This window comes from Coregonus lavaretus (genome assembly GCF_964263955.1).
Source record: "Coregonus lavaretus genome assembly, chromosome: 18".
NCBI classification, from domain to species: domain Eukaryota; kingdom Metazoa; phylum Chordata; class Actinopteri; order Salmoniformes; family Salmonidae; genus Coregonus; species Coregonus lavaretus.
Genome location: NC_140005.1, coordinates 3514962 through 3536406, shown reverse-complemented (window position 1 = coordinate 3536406; position 21445 = coordinate 3514962). Strand labels below are relative to the sequence as shown.

At 46.3% G+C, this 21445-nt stretch overlaps 1 protein-coding gene across 1 annotated transcript in view; it reads left to right on the top strand.

Annotated features, from left to right (window-relative positions):
* Window positions 1-21445, top strand: part of LOC311145289 (son of sevenless homolog 2-like) — a gene marked incomplete at its 3' end in the record, with an annotated part of 88396 nt that overhangs the window by 57392 nt on the left and 9559 nt on the right. Inside the window, exons 3-4 of the mRNA XM_084181523.1 lie at window positions 14480-14611; window positions 17571-17735. Of these exons, the coding sequence (XP_084037649.1) occupies window positions 14480-14611; window positions 17571-17735 (297 nt within the window). The remainder of the gene's footprint in view (window positions 1-14479; window positions 14612-17570; window positions 17736-21445) is intronic.

Genomic DNA, 21445 nt, shown 5'->3' with positions numbered 1-21445 from the left:
AGGATACCTGATCATTAGTTCTAAGTACCAGCAATGCCTCAACTGAAAGTATTTCTAAGTACCAGTAATGCCTCAACTGAAAGTGCTTCTAAGTACCAGCAATGCCTCAACTGAAAGTGCTTCTAAGTACCAGCAACGCCTCAACTGAAAGTATTTCTAAGTACCAGCAACGCCTCAACTGAAAGTGCTTCTAAGTACCAGCAACGCCTCAACTGAAAGTATTTCTAAGTACCAGCAAGGCCTCAACTGAAAGTGTTCTAAGACCAGCAAGGCCTCAACTGAAAGTATTTCTAAGTACCAGCAAGGCCTCAACTGAAAGTGTTTCAAACTACTAACAAGGCCTTAATTGAAAGTATTTGGGCAATTCCACGGTAACGGAATTACGCTTTGACTCCGTTTTGTCACTTTAACATGTATGCCAAACAAAAAACATTGATTTCAAAGTTTATCAAATCGGGACTACTTTTAACAATTTCCACCGAAGAATTTACAAAAACTACTTTTGTGAAAGAACTGTGCAGATGCAAACTTTGGTAACGGAATTACGGTAAAATCTCCCTCATGTTTTTATGCGACCACGTGTTCCAGAAACTCTTAAATATCTGCCCTGAATTAAGATTCAAAGATGTCTGCAGAAAGAATGGGGTGTCAGCTATTTGGTTATTGAACTACAGTAAGTGAAGTGGATTTACACCCTGTAACGGCATTACGGTAACGGAATTACATCATGGGTCCCTGATCTGTACTGCACAGAAATGCATCATTATGGATATGAATGTCATTCTCCTCAAGTTTCACAAGTTTGGATATCACAGCGCAAAAGAGTACAGTGCAGTACAATACAGTAGAGTAGAGTAGAGTTCAGTACAGTATTTATTAGGGATCCCCACTCTTCCAAACACATTAAGACACATCACACAAAAAACAAAAAAATCATACAGTAAATCATATAACATTATTACACCACTACATACACTACCGTTCAAAAGTTTGGGGTCACTTAGAAATGTCCTTGTTTTCGAAAGAAAAGCAATATTTTTGTCCATTTAAAATAACATCAAATTGATCAGAAATACAGTGTAGTCATTGTTAATGTTGTAAATGGCTATTGTAGCTGAAAACGGCTGATTTTTTGTGGAATATCTTGATGGGCGTACAGAGGCCCATTATCAGCAACCATCAGTCCTGTGTTCCAATGGCACGTTGTGTTTGCTAATCCAAGTTTATCATTTTAAAAGGCTAATTGATCATTAGAAAACCCTTTTGCAATTATGTTAGCACAGCTGAAAACCATTGTGCTGATTTAAATAAGCAATATAACTGGCCTTCTTGAGACTAGTTCAGTATCTGGAGCATCAGCAATTGTGGGTTCGATTACAGGCTCAAAATGGCCAGAAACAAAGAACTTTCTTCTGAAACTCGTCAGTCTATTCTTGTTCTGAGAAATGAAGGCTGAAGAAATTGCCAAGAAACTGAAGATCTCGTACAACGCTGTGTACTACTCCCTTCACAGAACAGCGCAAACTGTCTCTAACCAGAATAGAAAGAGGAGTGGGAGGCCCCGGTGCACAACTGAGCAAGAGGACAAATACATTAGTGTCTAGTTTGAGAAACAGATGCCTCACAGGTCCTCAACTGGCAGCTTCATTGAATAGTACCCGCAAAACACCAGTCTCAACGTCAACAGTGAAGAGGCGACTCCGGGATGCTGACCTTCTAGGCAGAATTGCAAAGAAAAAGCCATATCTCAGACTGGCCAATAAAAAGAAAAGATTAAGATGGGCAAAAGAACACAGACACTGGACAGAGTTGTTGTTTCTCAAACTAGACACTAATGTATTTGTCCTCTTGCTCAGTTGTGCACGGGGGCCTCCCACTTCTCTTTTTATTCTGGTTAGAGCCAGTTTGCATTGTAGAATAATAGTGAAAACATCAAAACGAACATAATCATATGTGTTTGTGTGTTTCTTCACAGTCCGCGTTGTTCCATAAGGTGTAGTCTTATGTTGTTTCTACTGCTTGCATCAGTTACCTGGTGTGGGATAGAGTTCCATGTAGTCATGGCTCTGTGTAGCCACTGTACATTTCCCGGAGTCTGTTCTGGACTTGGTGACTGTGAAGAGACCCTTGGTGGTATGTTTTGTGGGCTATGCATGAGTATCCAAGCTGTGTGCTAGTTCGGTGCTTTTCAACATGTCAATACCTCTCACAAAGACAAGTAGTGATGCATGTCAATCTCTCCTCTACTTTGAGCCAGGAGAGATTGACATGCGTGTTATTGATGTTAGCTCTCCGTGTACGTTTTAAGGGGCCGGCCGTGCTGCTCTGTTTCTGGGCCAACTGTCAGTTGTCTATGTCCTTCATTGAGGAAATGACTTGGCAGTAGTCCAGGTGTGACAAAACTAGAGCCTGTAGGACTTGTTTTGTTGATAGCAATGTCAAGAAAGCAAGCTGCACTTAATTACGGACAGACATATCCTCATCTTAGCTACCGTTGCATCAATATATTTCGACCATGACAGTTTACAATTCAGGGTTACACCAAGCAGTTTAGTCTCCCCAACTCCCCAATTTCCACGTTATTCACATTATTCATTACAAGATTTAGTTGGGGTTTAGTGAATGATTTGTCCCAAATACAATGCTTTTAGTTTTTGAAATATTTAGTACTAGCTTATTACTTGCCACCAATGTTCCCTCCCATTCTGAAACTGACTGCAGCTCTTTGTTAAGTGTTGCAATGATTTAACGTGCTGTGGTAGCTGACATGTATAATGTTGAGTCATCAGCAAATATAGTCAGTGCCAGGGACAGGTCATTAGTAAAGATTGAAAAAAGTAAGGGGCCTAGACAACTGCCCTGGGGAATGCCCGACTCGACCTGGATTGTTGGAGAGGCTTCCATTAAAGAACACCCTCTGTGTTCTGTTAGACAGGTAACTCTCGATGCACAATATAGCAGGGGATGTAAAGCCATAGCACATGTTTTTCTAGCAGCAGATTATGATCAATAATGTCAAAAGCCTTACTGAAGTCCAACAAAACAGCTCCCACAAGCTTCTTATTATCAATTTCTATCAGCCAATCATCAGTCATTTGTGTAAGTGCCGTACATGTTGAGTGCCCTTCCCTATAAGCGTGCTGAAAGTCAGTTGTTAATTTGTTTACTGTTAAATAGCAATGTATCTGGTCAAACACAATTTAATTTAAAGGGATACTTTGGGATTTTTGCAATGAGGAATTATAGTAAAAAGCTTTGGAGCGCCTTAAAGGGATCCTTCTGGATGTTGGCAATGAGGAATTATAGTAAAAAGCTTTGGAGCGCCTTAAAGGGATCCTTCGGGATTTTGGCAATGAAGCCCTTTATCTACTTCCCCAGAGTCAGATGAACTTGTGGATACCATGTTTATGTCTCTGCGTGCAGTTTGAAGGAAGTTGCTAACTAGCGCTAGCGCAGTTGCTAACTAGGTTAGCGCAATGCGTTACCATTGTCTCACAAAACTACCTATAACTTATTTTATACTGGACACCAGTGGCGTGTATTCATGGTTGCCAAGGGAAACCAGGCATCCCAATAAAAATTGATCAATAAAAATGAAATACAATTATTTATCTTTCGTCTCTCTGTGTTTTGTCATTTTCCTTCAATTCGCAAGAGGCTGTACGTATCGCACAGTAGAAGGCATCCGAGTGAGTGAAACGGCGCCCCTCTGTCTCTCTACGTGTAGGCAATCTATCTGATGCTGTCTGGTCCAAACGAGTTTGACATTGTTGCTGCCCGTAGCATTGAAGGCAAGGGAAGCCAGCGAGTATCTGGCCTCCCTTGACAAAAAAAAGTATACAAAATTAGCCAATCTGCGTTAAGCTAAACTGAGCGAGCTGACTATAAACTGCCCGATTGTCCCTCCCGGACAAGTATGACGGGACTCCATCCAAATGCCGTGGCTTCCTACTCCAGTGCTCCCTCTTTTTCGCCCATCAAACGGGAGCCCCCACCACCGAGAGGTCCAAGGTTGCCACAGTCCTTACTGACCAGGCGGGCGTCGGTGTGGGCTACAGCCGTCTGAGAGAGAGGAGAGGAGGAGCTGAGTTCCTACGAGAGGTTCATGGTTCTGTTTAGGGTGGTCTTCGACCATCCACCGGAGGGCAGAGAGGGAGGTGAGCGACTATTTCAACACTGGGGTGGACCCAGAACGGAGTACGCCCTCACCTTCCGGAGCGTGGCAGCCTCCAGCGGATGGAACGAACCGGCGCTCTGCACCCTATTCCGTAGAGGACTATGCGAGGACGTCCAGATGGAATTGGTGTGCCGGGGACAACAACCTTTCCTTGGACGCGCTCATCGCGATGGCCATCCGTCTGGACAACCTCCTTCAGGAGCGCCGGCACCTCCTTCGCCCCTTGCCCTCCTCCTTTGGCTGTCCTGAGGCAAAGCCTGAACCCATGGAGATAGGGGTCACACACCTCTCCACGGCAGAGGGGTGTCGCCGGAGACAGCTGGGGCAATGTTCCTATTGCAGCCAGGGAGGGCACCAGCTCCAGCCCGAGGTCCACTAGGGCAGAGGGGACGGCCCTGTGATGGCTGGCTCCGTCTCCCAGGGTAGGCGTGAGTATTCCTCCTTCATCGTTTTCCACCAAACCCTTCCTGGTTTCCTATTTCACTGGCTGGCTGTCCCTCAGGTGTTGTCTCTACTGCTCTAGTGGACTCCGGTGCCGCTGGGAATTTCATCGACCAGACCCTCGTCTCCTCCCTGAACATCACCTCATACCCGCTCTCCTTTTCTGATCCAAGCCCTGGATAATCGACCATTAGGATCCGGCTCTATCACGCACATCACAGCACCACTCACCCTCACCATGGGACCGTTGCACCAAGAAAGCCTTTGCTTCCTCATCATCACTGCACCCGTTCCCGTGGCTCCAACGTCATAACGCCACCATATCCTGGTCGAGGATGGAAATCACAGCCTGGGCACCGGGATGCAGGAAGACCTGCTTTCCCTTACCTTGTGGTTCCACGTCGGTCGAGAATCCTGTGAGTGCCCTCCAGCCCATCATTCCGTCCTCCCGTATCGTTGGGCCCGTGTTTTGCGAGGTAGATGTGGACATCCGCCAGGCTCTGGAGAGGGAACCCGCTCCTGCTACCTGCCCTCCTGAGCGCATCTACGTCCCCACGGGGGTAAGGGATCGGCTGTTGACCTGGGCACACACATCCCTCGCCGCTGGACGCCCAGGTATCACCCGCATCATTCAATCCATCTCCGCAAAGTACTGGTGACCCACCTTGGCACAGGACGTTGCCCACGATGTCAATTCATGCTCCGTATGTGCACAAACAACCTCCCCGGGACGCTCCAGCAGGGAAACTCCTTCCCGTGCCTCAGCGGCCTTGGTCCCATCTGTCCATAGATTTCGTTACTGATCTCCCACCGTCTGATGGTTTCACCACTATTATGGTTGTTGTGGACGGATTCTCTAAATCCTGCTGTTTAGATCCCTCTCTCTGGTCTCCCTACCGCTCTCCAGTCGCTGAGGCACTGTTCCAGCAGGTCTTCAGGCACTATGGCCTTCCGGAGGACATCGTCTCCGTCCGTGGCCCCCAAATCACGTCGTGGGTATGGAAACCACGTTGTGGTTTCGGTGCGAAGAGGAGGTTTGGAACGCTGCCCACATGAGGCTCCAGCGCACCTTCCGCTGCCAGAAGGAGCAGGCGGATCGCCACCACAGTGAGGCTCCCGTGTTCCATCCTAGTGATTGCGTCTGGCTCTCCACCAGGAACCTCCCGCTCCACCTGCCCTGCCGGAAGCTGAGCCCCCGGTTTGTGGGGCCCTTCAAGGTCCTCCGGAGGGTCAACGAGGTAACATACCGTTTACAACTCCCCACCAACTACCGGATCTCACCCTCTTTTCATGTTTCCCTCCTCAGGCCGGCGGTTCCTGGTCCCCTGGCTGATGCCGTCCCCAGCAACACCCCTCCGCCTCCCCTGGACATCGATGGGATCCCTGCCTATGCCGTCAGGTCCCTACTGGACTCTCGACGTCGTGGGGGCCGGCTTCAGTACCTGGTGGACTGGGAGGGGTACAGTCCAGAGGAGCGCTGTTGGGTCCCGGCGGCCGATATCCTGGACCCCTACATCGTCCTGGATTTTCATCTACGCCGTTCAGACCGGCCCACTACTTTCTCTCGGGGCCGTCCTCCTGGCCGGTCTACTAACAACCGGTCCTGGCAACCATCATTACGCACACCTGCCCCCTATCAGTACGCACACCTGTTAGCCATCATTACGCACACCTGGACTTCATCACCTTCCCTTTATTTAGCCCTCAGTAGCCTCAGTCATCAGGCAGTATTGGTTTGTTTTCATTCACGTTCTGTACGCTTCTCATGTTTTGTTTATCTGCATTTTTCATTATTAAACTCACCTTCTGCACTTGCTTCCTGACTCCCGGCTTATACGTGACACTGCCGCACCAACAAAAAAAAAGTGTTAAGGGAAGCCATCTTGGATTTGGCGTCACTCCAATCAAATCCCATTGAGAGCATACATCATTGACAGAAAAACTTGAATTGTTGCGTCTCGTTGCCCTTTCCTAAATTAGCCGTGGATGGAGATAGGGATTTGGACTTCCCAATGATTATAACGCTGATTCTGATCCGCTTGGCTTCCCCGGTGATTTTACCCACGCACAGCTACTGCTGGACACACAAATGGTATCCAAGAGTTCATCTGACTCTGGGGAAGTAGATACAGGGCCTAATTGCCAAAATCTGGAAGGATCCCTTTAAGGTGCTCCAAAGCGTTTTGAAGGATCCCTTTAAGGTGCTCCAAAGCGTTTTACTATAATTCATCTTTGTTTCATAGTACAGTTTCTTCTTTGTTTCATAGTACAATAGAGTACAGTAAAGTAGAGTACAATAGTATACAGTACTTTTCTGTACTGTACAGTATTGTACTACTGTATTGGACTCAACTGTAGTGTATTATACTCTACTGTCCAAATTTGTGAAACATACGTCTATGATAGGTTCAGATTTGGTCAAATCAAATTAACATCTAGGCCAGGGTGGACTGACCAAATTTAAACTAATTTTCAACGTCCATGGACGTCCGTTGTCGGTCGGTGCTCAGTGGGTGCCGGTTACAGTAAATGGAAAGAGAGGCTCATGGGTAGGTGACAGTAAGAGCCAGGAGAGAGAGAGAGACAGCAGGAGCGACAGAGAGAGGAGGTTGTCCAGATTCAGACTGTTGTAACACTCTTGGTTTGACCACCAGACAACAGAAAGACAAAGAAAACAGTTATGAGCTGAACATAACAGTATGCCAGTGGAAGGGAGGACAGTAGCAGGAGACCCTATGAGCTGAACATAACAGTATACCAGTGGAAGGAGGACAGTAGCAGGAGACCCTATGAGCTGAACATAACAGTATACCAGTGGAAGGGAGGACAGTAGCAGGAGACCCTATGAGCTGAACATAACAGTATGCCAGCGGAAGGGAGGACAGTAGCAGGAGACCCTATGAGCTGAACATAACAGTATACCAGTGGAAGGAGGACAGTAGCAGGAGACCCTATGAGCTGAACATAACAGTATACCAGTGGAAGGAGGACAGTAGCAGGAGACCCTATGAGCTGAACATAACAGTATACCAGTGGAAGGGAGGACAGTAGCAGGAGACCCTATGAGCTGAACATAACAGTATACCAGTGGAAGGGAGGACAGTAGCAGGAGACCCTATGAGCTGAACATAACAGTATACCAGTGGAAGGGAGGACAGTAGCAGGAGACCCTATGAGCTGAACATAACAGTATACCAGTGGAAGGAGGACAGTAGCAGGAGACCCTATGAGCTGAACATAACAGTATACCAGTGGAAGGAGGACAGTAGCAGGAGACCCTATGAGCTGAACATAACAGTATACCAGTGGAAGGGAGGACAGTAGCAGGAGACCCTATGAGCTGAACATAACAGTATACCAGTGGAAGGAGGACAGTAGCAGGAGACCCTATGAGCTGAACATAACAGTATACCAGTGGAAGGGAGGACAGTAGCAGGAGACCCTATGAGCTGAACATAACAGGATACCAGTGGAAGGAGGACAGTAGCAGGAGACCCTATGAGCTGAACATAACAGTATGTCAGTGGAAGGGAGGACAGTAGCAGGAGACCCTATGAGCTGAACATAACAGTATACCAGTGGAAGGGAGGACAGTAGCAGGAGACCCTATGAGCTGAACATAACAGGATACCAGTGGAAGGAGGACAGTAGCAGGAGACCCTATGAGCTGAACATAACAGTATACCAGTGGAAGGGAGGACAGTAGCAGGAGACCCTATGAGCTGAACATAACAGTATACCAGTGGAAGGGAGGACAGTAGCAGGAGACCCTATGAGCTGAACATAACAGTATACCAGTGGAAGGGAGGACAGTAGCAGGAGACCCTATGAGCTGAACATAACAGTATACCAGTGGAAGGGAGGACAGTAGCAGGAGACCCTATGAGCTGAACATAACAGTATACCAGTGGAAGGAGGACAGTAGCAGGAGACCCTATGAGCTGAACATAACAGTATACCAGTGGAAGGAGGACAGTAGCAGGAGACCCTATGAGCTGAACATAACAGTATACCAGTGGAAGGGAGGACAGTAGCAGGAGACCCTATGAGCTGAACATAACAGTATACCAGTGGAAGGGAGGACAGTAGCAGGAGACCCTATGAGCTGAACATAACAGTATACCAGTGGAAGGAGGACAGTAGCAGGAGACCCTATGAGCTGAACATAACAGTATACCAGTGGAAGGGAGGACAGTAACAGGAGACCCTATGAGCTGAACATAACAGTATACCAGTGGAAGGAGGACAGTAGCAGGAGACCCTATGAGCTGAACATAACAGTATACCAGTGCAAGGGAGGACAGTAGCAGGAGACCCTATGAGCTGAACATAACAGTATACCAGTGGAAGGAGGACAGTAGAAAGTGACCCAACTGTGGTTTGTGACTGTTATGATTTCTCAGTAGCCAGTTGCAGTAATCCGTTACATATTTTTTGGTAATTTGGTAACGGAATAATGAGTTTTACTACAAGAATTACTTCTGTGAACTTTCATTATCCTCCCTCCTCATGAGGGAGAGAAAACAAGAATTACTTCTGTGAACTTTCATTATCCTCCCTCCTCATGAGGGAGAGAAATTAGAAAATATCTTAAAGCAGCATTATGTTAACTTTTTGGGAGACCTGACCAAATTCACATAGAAATGTGTGTTGTAGATCTGTCATTCTCATTGAAAGCCAGTCTAAGAAGCGGTAGATCTGTTCTATCTGCGCTATTTCTACACTTCCCGTTCTTAAGTTTCGCTTTTGCGTCTTTTACTTTTGGTTTTGTACACCAGCTTCAAACAGCTTAAAATACAATATTTTTGATTATTGAAAATATATTTCACAGCGGTTTAGATGGTACAATCTGGTACAAACTGAAATTAGGCGAACTATTAGAATTTTAGCAGCCAGGAAATGGCGGAGCGATGTCTGCATATTGCACCTTTAAAGATATGTGTCCCACTAAGCTGCTGCATCAGATGACCTCCACAATCACCTGACCTCAATCCAATTGAGATGGTTTGGGATGAGTTGGACTGCAGAGTGAAGGAAAAGCAGCCAACAAGTGCTCAGCATATGTGGGAACTCCTTCAAGACTGTTGGAAAAGCATTCCAGGTGAAGCTGGTTGAGAGAATGCCAAGAGTGTGCAAAGCTGTCATCAATGCAAAGGGTGGCTACTTTGAAGAATCTCAAATATATAATATATTTTGATTTGTTTAACATTGGTTACTACATGATTCCAAATGTATTATTTCATAGTTTTGATGTCTTCACTATTATTCTACAATGTAGAAAATAGTTTAAAAAATAAAGAAAAACCCTTGAATGAGTAGGTGTGTCCAAACTTTTGACTGGTACTGTATATCTGGGGAAGGGTATGCGCCACTGCGTCTCCCGAGTGGCGCAGCGGTCTAAGGCACTGCATCGCAGTGCTAGCTGTGCCACTAGAGATCCTGGTTCGAATCCAGGCTCTGTCGTAGCTGGCCGCGACCGGGAGACCCATGGGGCGGCGCAGAATTGGCCCAGCGTCGTCCAGGGTAGGGGAGGGAATGGCCGGCAGGGATGTAGCTCAGTTGGTAGAGCATGGCGTTTGCAACGCCAGGGTTGTGGGTTCAATTCCCACAGGGGGCCAGTATGAAAAATAAAAAAATAATGTATGCACTCACTAACTGTAAGTCGCTCTGGATAAGAGCGTCTGCTAAATGACTAAAATGTAAATGTAAATTGGGTATAAAACAATTTCTAGAGTGTTGAACATTTCCAAGAGCACAGTGGTCTCCATCATTGGGAACTATGGAACTACCCAGACTTCTGCAAGAAGGACCTTGGCCAGGGAGGTGACCAAGAACCCAATGATCACTCTGACAGAACTACAGTGTTCCTTGGCTGAGATGGGAGAACCTGCCAGAAGGACAACGGTCTCCACAGCACTTCACCAATCTGGGCTTCATGGGAGAGTGGCCAGACGGAAACCACTCCTGAGAAAAAGGCACATGACAGCACGCCTTGAGTTTGCAAAAAGGCATGTGAAAGACTGAGAGCATAAGGCAAAAGATTTTGTGGTCTGATGAGACAAAAATGTTACTTTTGGCCTGAATGTAAAAAGCGCTATGTCTGGAGAAAACCAGGCACAGCTCATCACCAGTCTAACGCCATCTCTACCGGGGAGCATAGTGGTGGCAGCATCATAATAATAATATGCCATTTAGCAGACGCTTTTATCCAAAGCAACACAGTCATGTGTGCATTTTTACGTATGGGTGGTCCCGGGGATCGAACCCACTACCCTGGCGTTACAAGCGCCATGCTCTACCAATTGAGCTACAGAGGACCACATGCTATGGGGATGCTTTTCAGTGACAGGGACTGGGAGACTAGGTAAGGATAGAGGGAACAATGCATGGAGCAAAATACAGGCAAATCCTTGATGAGAACCGGCTTCAGAGTGCAAACGACTTTAGACTGGGGGGGCGAAGATTTACGTTCCAACAGGACAATGACCCCAAGAATAAAGCCAAAGCAATGATGGAATGGCTTCAGAACAAGAATGTGAAAGTCCTTGAGTGGCCCAGCCAAAGGCCAGACTTTAAACCCAATAAAGATCTGTGGAAAGATTTGAAGATTGCTGTTCACCACTGCTCCACATCTAATTTAATAGATCTTGAGTAAATCTGCAAGGAAGAATGGGAGAAAATCCCCAAATCCAAATGTGCAAAGCTGATACAGACATACCCAAGACGATTCAAAGCTGTAATCACCGCCAAAGGTGTTTCTACAAAGTATTGACTCGGGTGTGAATACAGTGCATTCGGAAAGTATTCAGACCCCTTGACTTTTTCCACATTTTGTTACGTTACAGCCTTATTCTAAAATTGATCAAATAAAAAAATGTACACAGCAATCTACACAGTTTTTAATCTGATTGATTGATTGCTTCTGTGGACAGGTGTCTTTTATACAGGTAACAAGCTGAGATTAGGAGCACTCCCTTTAAGAGTGTGCTCCTAATCTCAGCTCTTTACCTGTATAAAAGACACCTGGGAGCCAGAAATCTTTCTGATTGAGAGGGGGTCAAATACTTATTTCCCTTATTAAAATGCAAATCAATTTATAACATTTTTGACATGCGTTTTTCTGGATTTTTTTGTTGTTATTCTGTCTCTCACTGTTCAAATAAACCTACCATTAAAATTATAGACTGATCATTTCTTTGTCAGTGGGCAAACGTACAAAATCGGCAGGGGATCAAATACTTTTTTCCCTCACTGTAGCTTAGTAGCTACGGTCACACCCAGAACAGAGCTGAGACAATATCAATTTCAGTCCATTAAAAATAAGGCATTACAAAATCCACATCAAGAAAATAACCAGTTATCTGAGGCTGCATCCCAAATGACACCCTATTCACTAGATAGTGCACTACATAGGGAATAGGGTGTAATTTGTGACGTAGCCGGAGTCCATCTACAAACAGAGGAAAGTGCACTTCAGTTGTTGTTTGGCAAAGATAAGGCATCTGAACCATTAGTGATATACAGTGCATTCAGAAAGTATTCAGACCCATTCACTTTTTCCACCTTTTGTGAAGTTACAGCCTTATTCTAAAACTGATTGAATAAATGTGTTTCCTTCTCAATCAACACACAACACCCCATAATGACAAAGTGAAAACAGGTTTTTAGATTTTTTTGCAAATTTATAAAAAATAGAAAACAGAAATACCTTATTTACATAAGTATTCAGACCCTTTGCTATGAGACTTGAAATTGAACTCAGGTGCATCCTGTTTCCATTGATCATCCTTGAGATGTTTCTACAACTTGATTGGAGTCCACCTGTGGTAAATTCAATTGATTGGACATGATTTGGAAAGACATACACCTGTCTATATAAGGTCCCACAGTTGACAGTGCATGTCAGAGCAAAAACCAAGAAAATAGGATTTTTCTTTTTTCCTTTTTCTATGTAAGGTCCCACAGTTGTGGGTCCCCTGTAGCTCAGTTGGTAGAGCATGGTGCTTGCAACGTCAGGGTTGTGGGTTCGTTTCCCACGGGGGGCCAGTATGAAAATGTATGCACTCACTAACTGTAAGTCGCTCCTGGATAAGAGCGTCTGCTAAATGACTAAAATGTAAATGTAAATGTTAATGTTGACAGTGCATGTCAGAACAAAAACCAAGCCATGAAGTCGAAGGAATTGTCTGTAGAGCTCCGAGACAGGATTATGTCGAGGCACAGATCTGTGGAAGGGTACCAGAACATGTCTGCAGCATTGAAGGTCCCCAAGAACACCATCATTATTAAATGGAAGAAGTTTGGAACCACCAAGACTCTTTCTAGAGCTGGCCGCCCGTTCAAACTGAGCAATCTGGGTAGAAGGGCCTTGGTCAGGGAGGTGACCAAAAACCCGATGGTCATTCTGACAGAGCTCCAGAGTTCCTCTGTGGAGATGGGATAACCTTACAGAAGGACAACCATCTCTGCAGCACTCCACCAATCAGGCCTTTATGGTAGAGTGGCCAGACGGAAGCCACTCCTCAGTAAAAGGCACATGACAGCCCGCTTGGAGTTTGCCAAAAGGACTAAAGGACTCTCAGACCGTGAGAAACATGATTCTCTGGTCTGATTAAACCAAGATTGAACTCTTTGGCCTGAATGCCAAGGGTCACGTCTGGAGGAAACCTGGCACCATCCCTACGGTGAAGCATGGAGGTGGCAACATCATGCTGTGGGGATGTTTTTCAGCAGCAGGGACTGAGAGACTAGTCAGGATCGAGGGAAAGATGAACGGAGCAAAGTACAGAGAGATCCTTGATGAAAACCTGCTCCAGAGCGCTCAGGACCTCAGACTGGGGCGAACGTACACCTTCCAACAGGACAACGACCCTAAGCACACAGCCAAGACAATGCAGGAGTGGCTTCAGGACAAGTCTCTGAAAATAGCTGTGCAGCGACGCTCCCCATCCAACCTGACAGAGCTTGAGAGGATCTGCAGAGAAGAATGGAAGAAACTCCCCAAATACAAGTGTGCCAAGCTTGTAGCGTCATACCCAAGAAGACTTGATGTCTGTAATCGCTGCCAAAGGTGCTTCAACAATGTACTGAGTAAAGGGTCTGAATACTTATGTAAATGTGATATTTCCATTTTTCTATTTGTAATAAATGTCAAAAAACGTATAAAAACCTGTTTTCGCTTTGTCATTATGGGGTATTGTGTGTAGATTGATGAGGGGAAAAACAATTTAATCAATTTTAGAATAAGGCTGTAACGTAACAAAATGTGGAAGAAGTCAAGGGGTCTGAATACTTTCTGAATGCACTGCACATGTTATTGTATACTATATACATATGTAAATAGATATTTCTGTATTTCAGTTTCAATAAATTTGTTAACATTAAAAAAAAAAAACATGTTTTCACTTTGTCATTATGGAGTATTGTGTGTAGACGGGTGAGATAAAAAAAATATATATTGAATCCATTTTGAATTCACACAAAATAACACAACATGTGGAATAAGCCAAGGGGTCTGAATAATTTCTGAAGGCACTGTATATGTTATTGGGTACTATATACATCAACATGCTGTGTGTGGCCCAGCCTCGCTCCGTGCAGGACGTGGAGGTGAGGCTCCGCCCCCTGACCATGACGCCTCACCTACTGGTCTACCTTACACACACCTGAACACGCTGCCTAGTACCTATTGGACAGTGGTCACGTCAATCACCGTTGATATCAACACATCACAGTTGAAGGGTCTGTCAATATGGATCATGTTTCATCTGCTACTGTGAAGTTTGATTAAACACTACTTCCAAATGTAAGAAAACATCTGATTTAACAGTATTTGCGCTTCCTCTCCCTCTGTCCAATCAGGAGCGGGTCCAGAAGACCTTCCCCCACCCCATAGATAAATGGGCCATAGCCGACGCCCAGTCAGCCATCGAGAAAAGGAAGAGGAGGAACCCCCTGCTGCTCCCCGTCGATAAGATACACCCCCTACTGAAGGTAGATACACCCCCTGCTGCTCCCCGTCGATAAGATACACCCCCTACTGAAGGTAGATACACCCCCTGCTGCTCCCCGTCGATAAGATACACCCCCTACTGAAGGTAGATACACCCCCTGCTGCTCCCCGTCGATAAGATACACCCCCTACTGAAGGTAGATACACCCCCTGCTGCTCCCCGTCGATAAGATACACCCCCTACTGAAGGTACAGTGTCTTCACTGACCTTTTCAACCTCTCCCTGACCCTGGTCTGTAATACCAACATGTTCCAAGCAGACCACCGTAGTCCCTGTGCCCAAGAACGCTAAGGTAACCTGCCTGAATGACTACTGCCCCGTAGCACTCATGTCGGTAGCCATGACGTGCTTTGAAAGGCTGGTCACGGCTCACATCAACACCATTATCCCAGAAACCCTAGACCCACTCCAATTTGCATACCGCCCCAACAGATTCACAGATGACGCAATCTCAGTCGCACTCCACACTGCCCTTTCCCACCTGGACAAAAGGAACACCTATGTGAGAACGCTGTTCATTGACTACAGCTCAGTGTTCAACACCATATTGCCCATAAAGCTCATCACTAAGCTAAGGACCCTGGGACTAAACACCTCCCTCTGCAACTGGATCCTGGACTTCCTGACGGGCCGCCCCCAGGTGGTAAGGGTAGGTAACAACACATCTGCCACGCTGATCCTCAACACGGGGGCCCCTCAGGGGTGCATGCTCAGTCCCCTCCTGTACTCCCTGTTCACCCACGACTGCGTGGCCAAGCACGACTCCAACACCATCATTAAGTTTGCTGATGACACAACGGTGGTAGGCCTGATCACCGATAATGATGAGACAGCCTATAGGGAGGAGGTCAGAGACCTGGCAGTGTGGTGCCAGGACAACAACCTCTCCCTCAACGTCAGCAAGATAAAGGAGATGATCGTGGACTACAGGAAAAGGAGGGCCGAACACGCCCCCATTCACATCGACGGGGCTGTAGTGGAGCAGGTCGAGAGTTCCTTGGTGTCCACATCACCAACAAACTATCATGGTCCAAACACACCAAGGCAGTCGTGAAGAGGGCATGACAAAGCCTATTCCCCCTCAGGAGACTGAAAAGATTTGGCATGGGTCCTCAGATCCTCAAAAAGTTCTACAGCTGCACCATCGAGAGCATCCTGACTGGTTGCATCACCGCCTGGTATGGCAACTGCTCTGCATCCAACCGTAAGGCGCTACAGAGGATAGTGCGTACGGCCCAGTACATCACTGGGGCCAAGCTTCCTGCCATCCAGGACCTCTATACTAGGCAGTGTTAGAGGAAGGCTCCCTGCCTGTGCCATTAAACCCCTACAACGTATCCAGAACGCTGCAGCCCGTCTGGTGTTCGACCTTCCCAAGTTCTCTCATGTCACCCCGCTCCTCCGCACACTCCACTGGCTTCCAGTTGAGGCTCGCATCTACTACAAGACCATGGTACTTGCCTACGGAGCTGTGAGGGGACCGGCACCTCCTTACCTTCAGGCTCTGATCAGACCCTACACCCAAACGAGGGCACTACGTTCATCCACCTCTGGCCTGCTAGCTCCCCTACCTCAACGGAAGCACAGTTCCCGCTCAGCCCAGTCAAAGCTATTCGCTGCTCTGGCACCCCAATGGTGGAACAAGCTCCCCCACGACGCCAGGACAGCGGAGTCACCTGACCACCTTCCGGAGACACTTGAAACCCTACCTCTTTAAGGAATACCTGGAATAGTACAAAGTAATCCTTCTACCCCCCCCCCCCCCCCTCCCCCACCCCCCCATAAAAAAAAATAAGTGGTTGTCCCACTGGCTATCATAAGGTGAATGCACCAATTTGTAAGTCGCTCTGGATAAGAGCGTCTGCTAAATGACGTAAATGTAAATGAAGGCCCCAAAAAATTGTCAAAGACTCCAGCCACCCTAGTCATAGACTGTTCTCTCTGCTACCGCACGGCAAGCGGTACCAGAGCGCCAAGTCTAGGTCCAAAAGGCTCCTTAACAGCTTCTACCCCCAAGCCATAAGACTGCTGAACAATTAATCAAATGGCCACCCGGACTATTTTCATTATTTTCTTAACTCTATTTTCTTAACTGCATTTCACTGTAAGGTCTACCTACACCTGTTGTATTCGGCGCATGTGACAAATCAAATGTGATTTGATTTGATACACCCCCTACTCAAGGTACTGTGGCAGGTAGACACACCCCCTACTCAAGGTCCTGTGGTAGACACACCCCCTACTCAAGGTACTGTGGCAGGTAGACACACCCCCTACTCAAGGTACTGTGGTAGGTAGATACACCCCCTACTCAAGGTCCTGTGGTAGACACACCCCCTACTCAAGGTACTGTGGTAGGTAGACACACCCCCTACTCAAGGTACTGTGGTAGGTAGACACACCCCCTACTCAAGGTCCTGTGGTAGACACACCCCCTACTCAAGGTACTGTGGTAGACACACCCCCTACTCAAGGTACTGTGGTAGACACACCCCCTACTCAAGGTCCTGTGGTAGACACACCCCCTACTCAAGGTCCTGTGGTAGACACACCCCCTACTCAAGGTACTGTGGTAGACACACCCCCTACTCAAGGTACTGTGGTAGGTAGACACACCCCCTACTCAAGGTCCTGTGGTAGACACACCCCCTACTCAAGGTACTGTGGTAGACACACCCCCTACTCAAGGTACAGGTCTTAGTCCAATCAAGATGATTTACCTTCATCCTGTACTACACTGATGATACGGTCACCCGTCCTTATTCAGGACCTCCTTTAACAAGTCCTGGTTGGACGTCTCCCAGCTGATTCCCTCCTGATTCCAGGAATCCTCCAACCAGGATTTCTGGAAAACCTAAGAATTTGAGGACATTTTCTAGAATTTTGCAACCGTATTCCTTATACCATGCCTCTTCCCCTGCTGTTTGTCCCGTCAACAGGAGGTCCTGGGGTATAAGATAGACTACCACGTCTGCCTCTACATCGTGGCGGTTCTAGAATACATATCAGCTGACATCTTGAAGCTAGCAGGAAACTACGTTGGTAACATCCGACACTATGAGATCAGCCAGCAAGACATCAAAGTGTCCATGTGTGCAGACAAGGTAGCAAACTTACTATACCACTGTCTGTCTGCCTCTGTCTGTCTGTCTGTCTGTCTCTTTCTGTCCGTATGTCTGTCTGTCTGTCTCTTTCTGTCCGTATGTCTGTCTGTCTCTTTCTGTGTAGACTGTCTGCCTCTTTCTGTGTAGACTGTCTGTCTCTTTCTGTCTGTATGTCTGTCTGTCTCTTTCTGTGTAGACTGTCTGCCTCTTTCTGTGTAGACTGTCTGCCTCTTTCTGTGTAGACTGTCTGCCTCTTTCTGTGTAGACTGTCTGCCTCTTTCTGTCTGTATGTCTGTCTGCCTCTTTCTGTGTAGACTGTCTGCCTCTTTCTGTGTAGACTGTCTGCCTCTTTCTGTCCGTATGTCTGTCTGCCTCTTTCTGTGTAGACTGTCTGCCTCTTTCTGTGTAGACTGTCTGTCTCTTTCTGTCTGTATGTCTGTCTGTCTCTTTCTGTGTAGACTGTCTGCCTCTTTCTGTGTAGACTGTCTGCCTCTTTCTGTGTAGACTGTCTGCCTCTTTCTGTGTAGACTGTCTGCCTCTTTCTGTCCGTATGTCTGTCTGCCTCTTTCTGTGTAGACTGTCTGCCTCTTTCTGTGTAGACTGTCTGTCTCTTTCTGTCTGTATGTCTGTCTGTCTCTTTCTGTGTAGACTGTCTGCCTCTTTCTGTGTAGACTGTCTGCCTCTTTCTGTGTAGACTGTCTGTCTCTTTCTGTCTGTATGTCTGTCTGTCTCTTTCTGTGTAGACTGTCTGCCTCTTTCTGTGTAGACTGTCTGCCTCTTTCTGTGTAGACTGTCTGCCTCTTTCTGTGTAGACTGTCTGTCTCTTTCTGTCCGTATGTCTGTCTGTCTCTTTCTGTCTGTATGTCTGTCTGTCTCTTTCTGTGTAGACTGTCTGCCTCTTTCTGTGTAGACTGTCTGCCTCTTTCTGTGTAGACTGTCTGCCTCTTTCTGTGTAGACTGTCTGTCTCTTTCTGTCCGTATGTCTGTCTCTCTCTTTCTGTCCGTATGTCTGTCTGTCTCTTTTTGTGTAGACTGTCTGCCTCTTTCTGTGTAGACTGTCTGCCTCTTTCTGTGTAGACTGTCTGTCTCTTTCTGTCCGTATGTCTGTCTGCCTCTTTCTGTCCGTATGTCTGTCTGTCTCTTTCTGTCCGTATGTCTGTCTGTCTCTTTCTGTCCGTATGTCTGTCTGCCTCTTTCTGTGTAGACTGTCTGCCTCTTTCTGTGTAGACTGTCTGCCTCTTTCTGTGTAGACTGTCTGTCTCTTTCTGTCCGTATGTCTGTCTGTCTCTTTCTGTCTGTATGTCTGTCTGTCTCTTTCTGTGTAGACTGTCTGCCTCTTTCTGTGTAGACTGTCTGTCTCTTTCTGTCTGTATGTCTGTCTGTCTCTTTCTGTCCGTATGGCTGTCTGTCTCTTTTTGTGTAGACTGTCTGCCTCTTTCTGTCCATATGTCTGTCTGTCTCTTTCTGTCTGTATGTCTGTCTGTCTCTTTCTGTCTGTATGGCTGTCTGTCTCTTTCTGTCTGTATGGCTGTCTGTCTCTTTCTGTCTGTATGGCTGTCTGTCTCTTTCTGTCTGTATGGCTGTCTGTCTCTTTCTGTCTGTATGGCTGTCTGTCTCTTTCTGTGTAGACTGTCTGCCTCTTTCTGTGTAGACTGTCTGCCTCTTTCTGTGTAGACTGTCTGCCTCTTTCTGTCCGTATGTCTGTCTGCCTCTTTCTGTGTAGACTGTCTGCCTCTTTCTGTGTAGACTGTCTGTCTCTTTCTGTCTGTCTGTATGTCTGTCTGTCTCTTTCTGTGTAGACTGTCTGCCTCTTTCTGTGTAGACTGTCTGCCTCTTTCTGTGTAGACTGTCTGTCTCTTTCTGTCTGTATGTCTGTCTGTCTCTTTCTGTGTAGACTGTCTGCCTCTTTCTGTGTAGACTGTCTGCCTCTTTCTGTGTAGACTGTCTGCCTCTTTCTGTGTAGACTGTCTGTCTCTTTCTGTCCGTATGTCTGTCTGTCTCTTTCTGTCTGTATGTCTGTCTGTCTCTTTCTGTGTAGACTGTCTGCCTCTTTCTGTGTAGACTGTCTGCCTCTTTCTGTGTAGACTGTCTGCCTCTTTCTGTGTAGACTGTCTGTCTCTTTCTGTCCGTATGTCTGTCTCTCTCTTTCTGTCCGTATGTCTGTCTGTCTCTTTTTGTGTAGACTGTCTGCCTCTTTCTGTGTAGACTGTCTGCCTCTTTCTGTGTAGACTGTCTGTCTCTTTCTGTCCGTATGTCTGTCTGTCTCTTTCTGTCTGTATGTCTGTCTGTCTCTTTCTGTGTAGACTGTCTGCCTCTTTCTGTGTAGACTGTCTGTCTCTTTCTGTCTGTATGTCTGTCTGTCTCTTTCTGTCCGTATGGCTGTCTGTCTCTTTTTGTGTAGACTGTCTGCCTCTTTCTGTCCGTATGTCTGTCTGTCTCTTTCTGTCTGTATGTCTGTCTGTCTCTTTCTGTCTGTATGGCTGTCTGTCTCTTTCTGTCTGTATGGCTGTCTGTCTCTTTCTGTCTGTATGGCTGTCTGTCTCTTTCTGTCTGTATGGCTGTCTGTCTCTTTCTGTCTGTATGGCTGTCTGTCTCTTTTTGTGTATCTGTTTCTGTGTGTCATTGTATGTCTCTGAGTCATCCCTCAATGCCAATCCACTCCAAAGTAGGTAGATATTCAGAAGGTATTCACACCCCTTGACTTTTCCCACATTTTGTTGTGTTTCAGCCTGAATTTAAAATGGATTAAATTTCTGTCCGTATGTCTGTCTGCCTCTTTCTGTCCGTATGTCTGTCTGTCTCTTTCTGTCCGTATGTCTGTCTGTCTCTTTCTGTCCGTATGTCTGTCTGCCTCTTTCTGTGTAGACTGTCTGCCTCTTTCTGTGTAGACTGTCTGCCTCTTTCTGTGTAGACTGTCTGTCTCTTTCTGTCCGTATGTCTGTCTGTCTCTTTCTGTCTGTATGTCTGTCTGTCTCTTTCTGTGTAGACTGTCTGCCTCTTTCTGTGTAGACTGTCTGTCTCTTTCTGTCTGTATGTCTGTCTGTCTCTTTCTGTCCGTATGGCTGTCTGTCTCTTTTTGTGTAGACTGTCTGCCTCTTTCTGTCCGTATGTCTGTCTGTCTCTTTCTGTCTGTATGTCTGTCTGTCTCTTTCTGTCTGTATGGCTGTCTGTCTCTTTCTGTCTGTATGGCTGTCTGTCTCTTTCTGTCTGTATGGCTGTCTGTCTCTTTCTGTCTGTATGGCTGTCTGTCTCTTTCTGTCTGTATGGCTGTCTGTCTCTTTTTGTGTATCTGTTTCTGTGTGTCATTGTATGTCTCTGAGTCATCCCTCAATGCCAATCCACTCCAAAGTAGGTAGATATTCAGAAGGTATTCACACCCCTTGACTTTTCCCACATTTTGTTGTGTTTCAGCCTGAATTTAAAATGGATTAAATTGAGATGTTGTTTCACTGGCCTACACACAATACCCCATAATGTCAAAGTGGAATTATGTTTTTAGAAATGTTTACAAATTAATTAAAACTGAAAGCTGAAATGTCTGAGTCAATAAATATTCAACCCCTATAAAATGGCAATCCTAAATAAGTTCAGGAGTAAAAATGTGCTTAACAAGTCACATAATACACTGCATGCATTCACTGTGTGCAATAATAGTGTTTAACATGATTTTTGAATGACTACCTCATCTCTGTACCCCACGCATACAATTA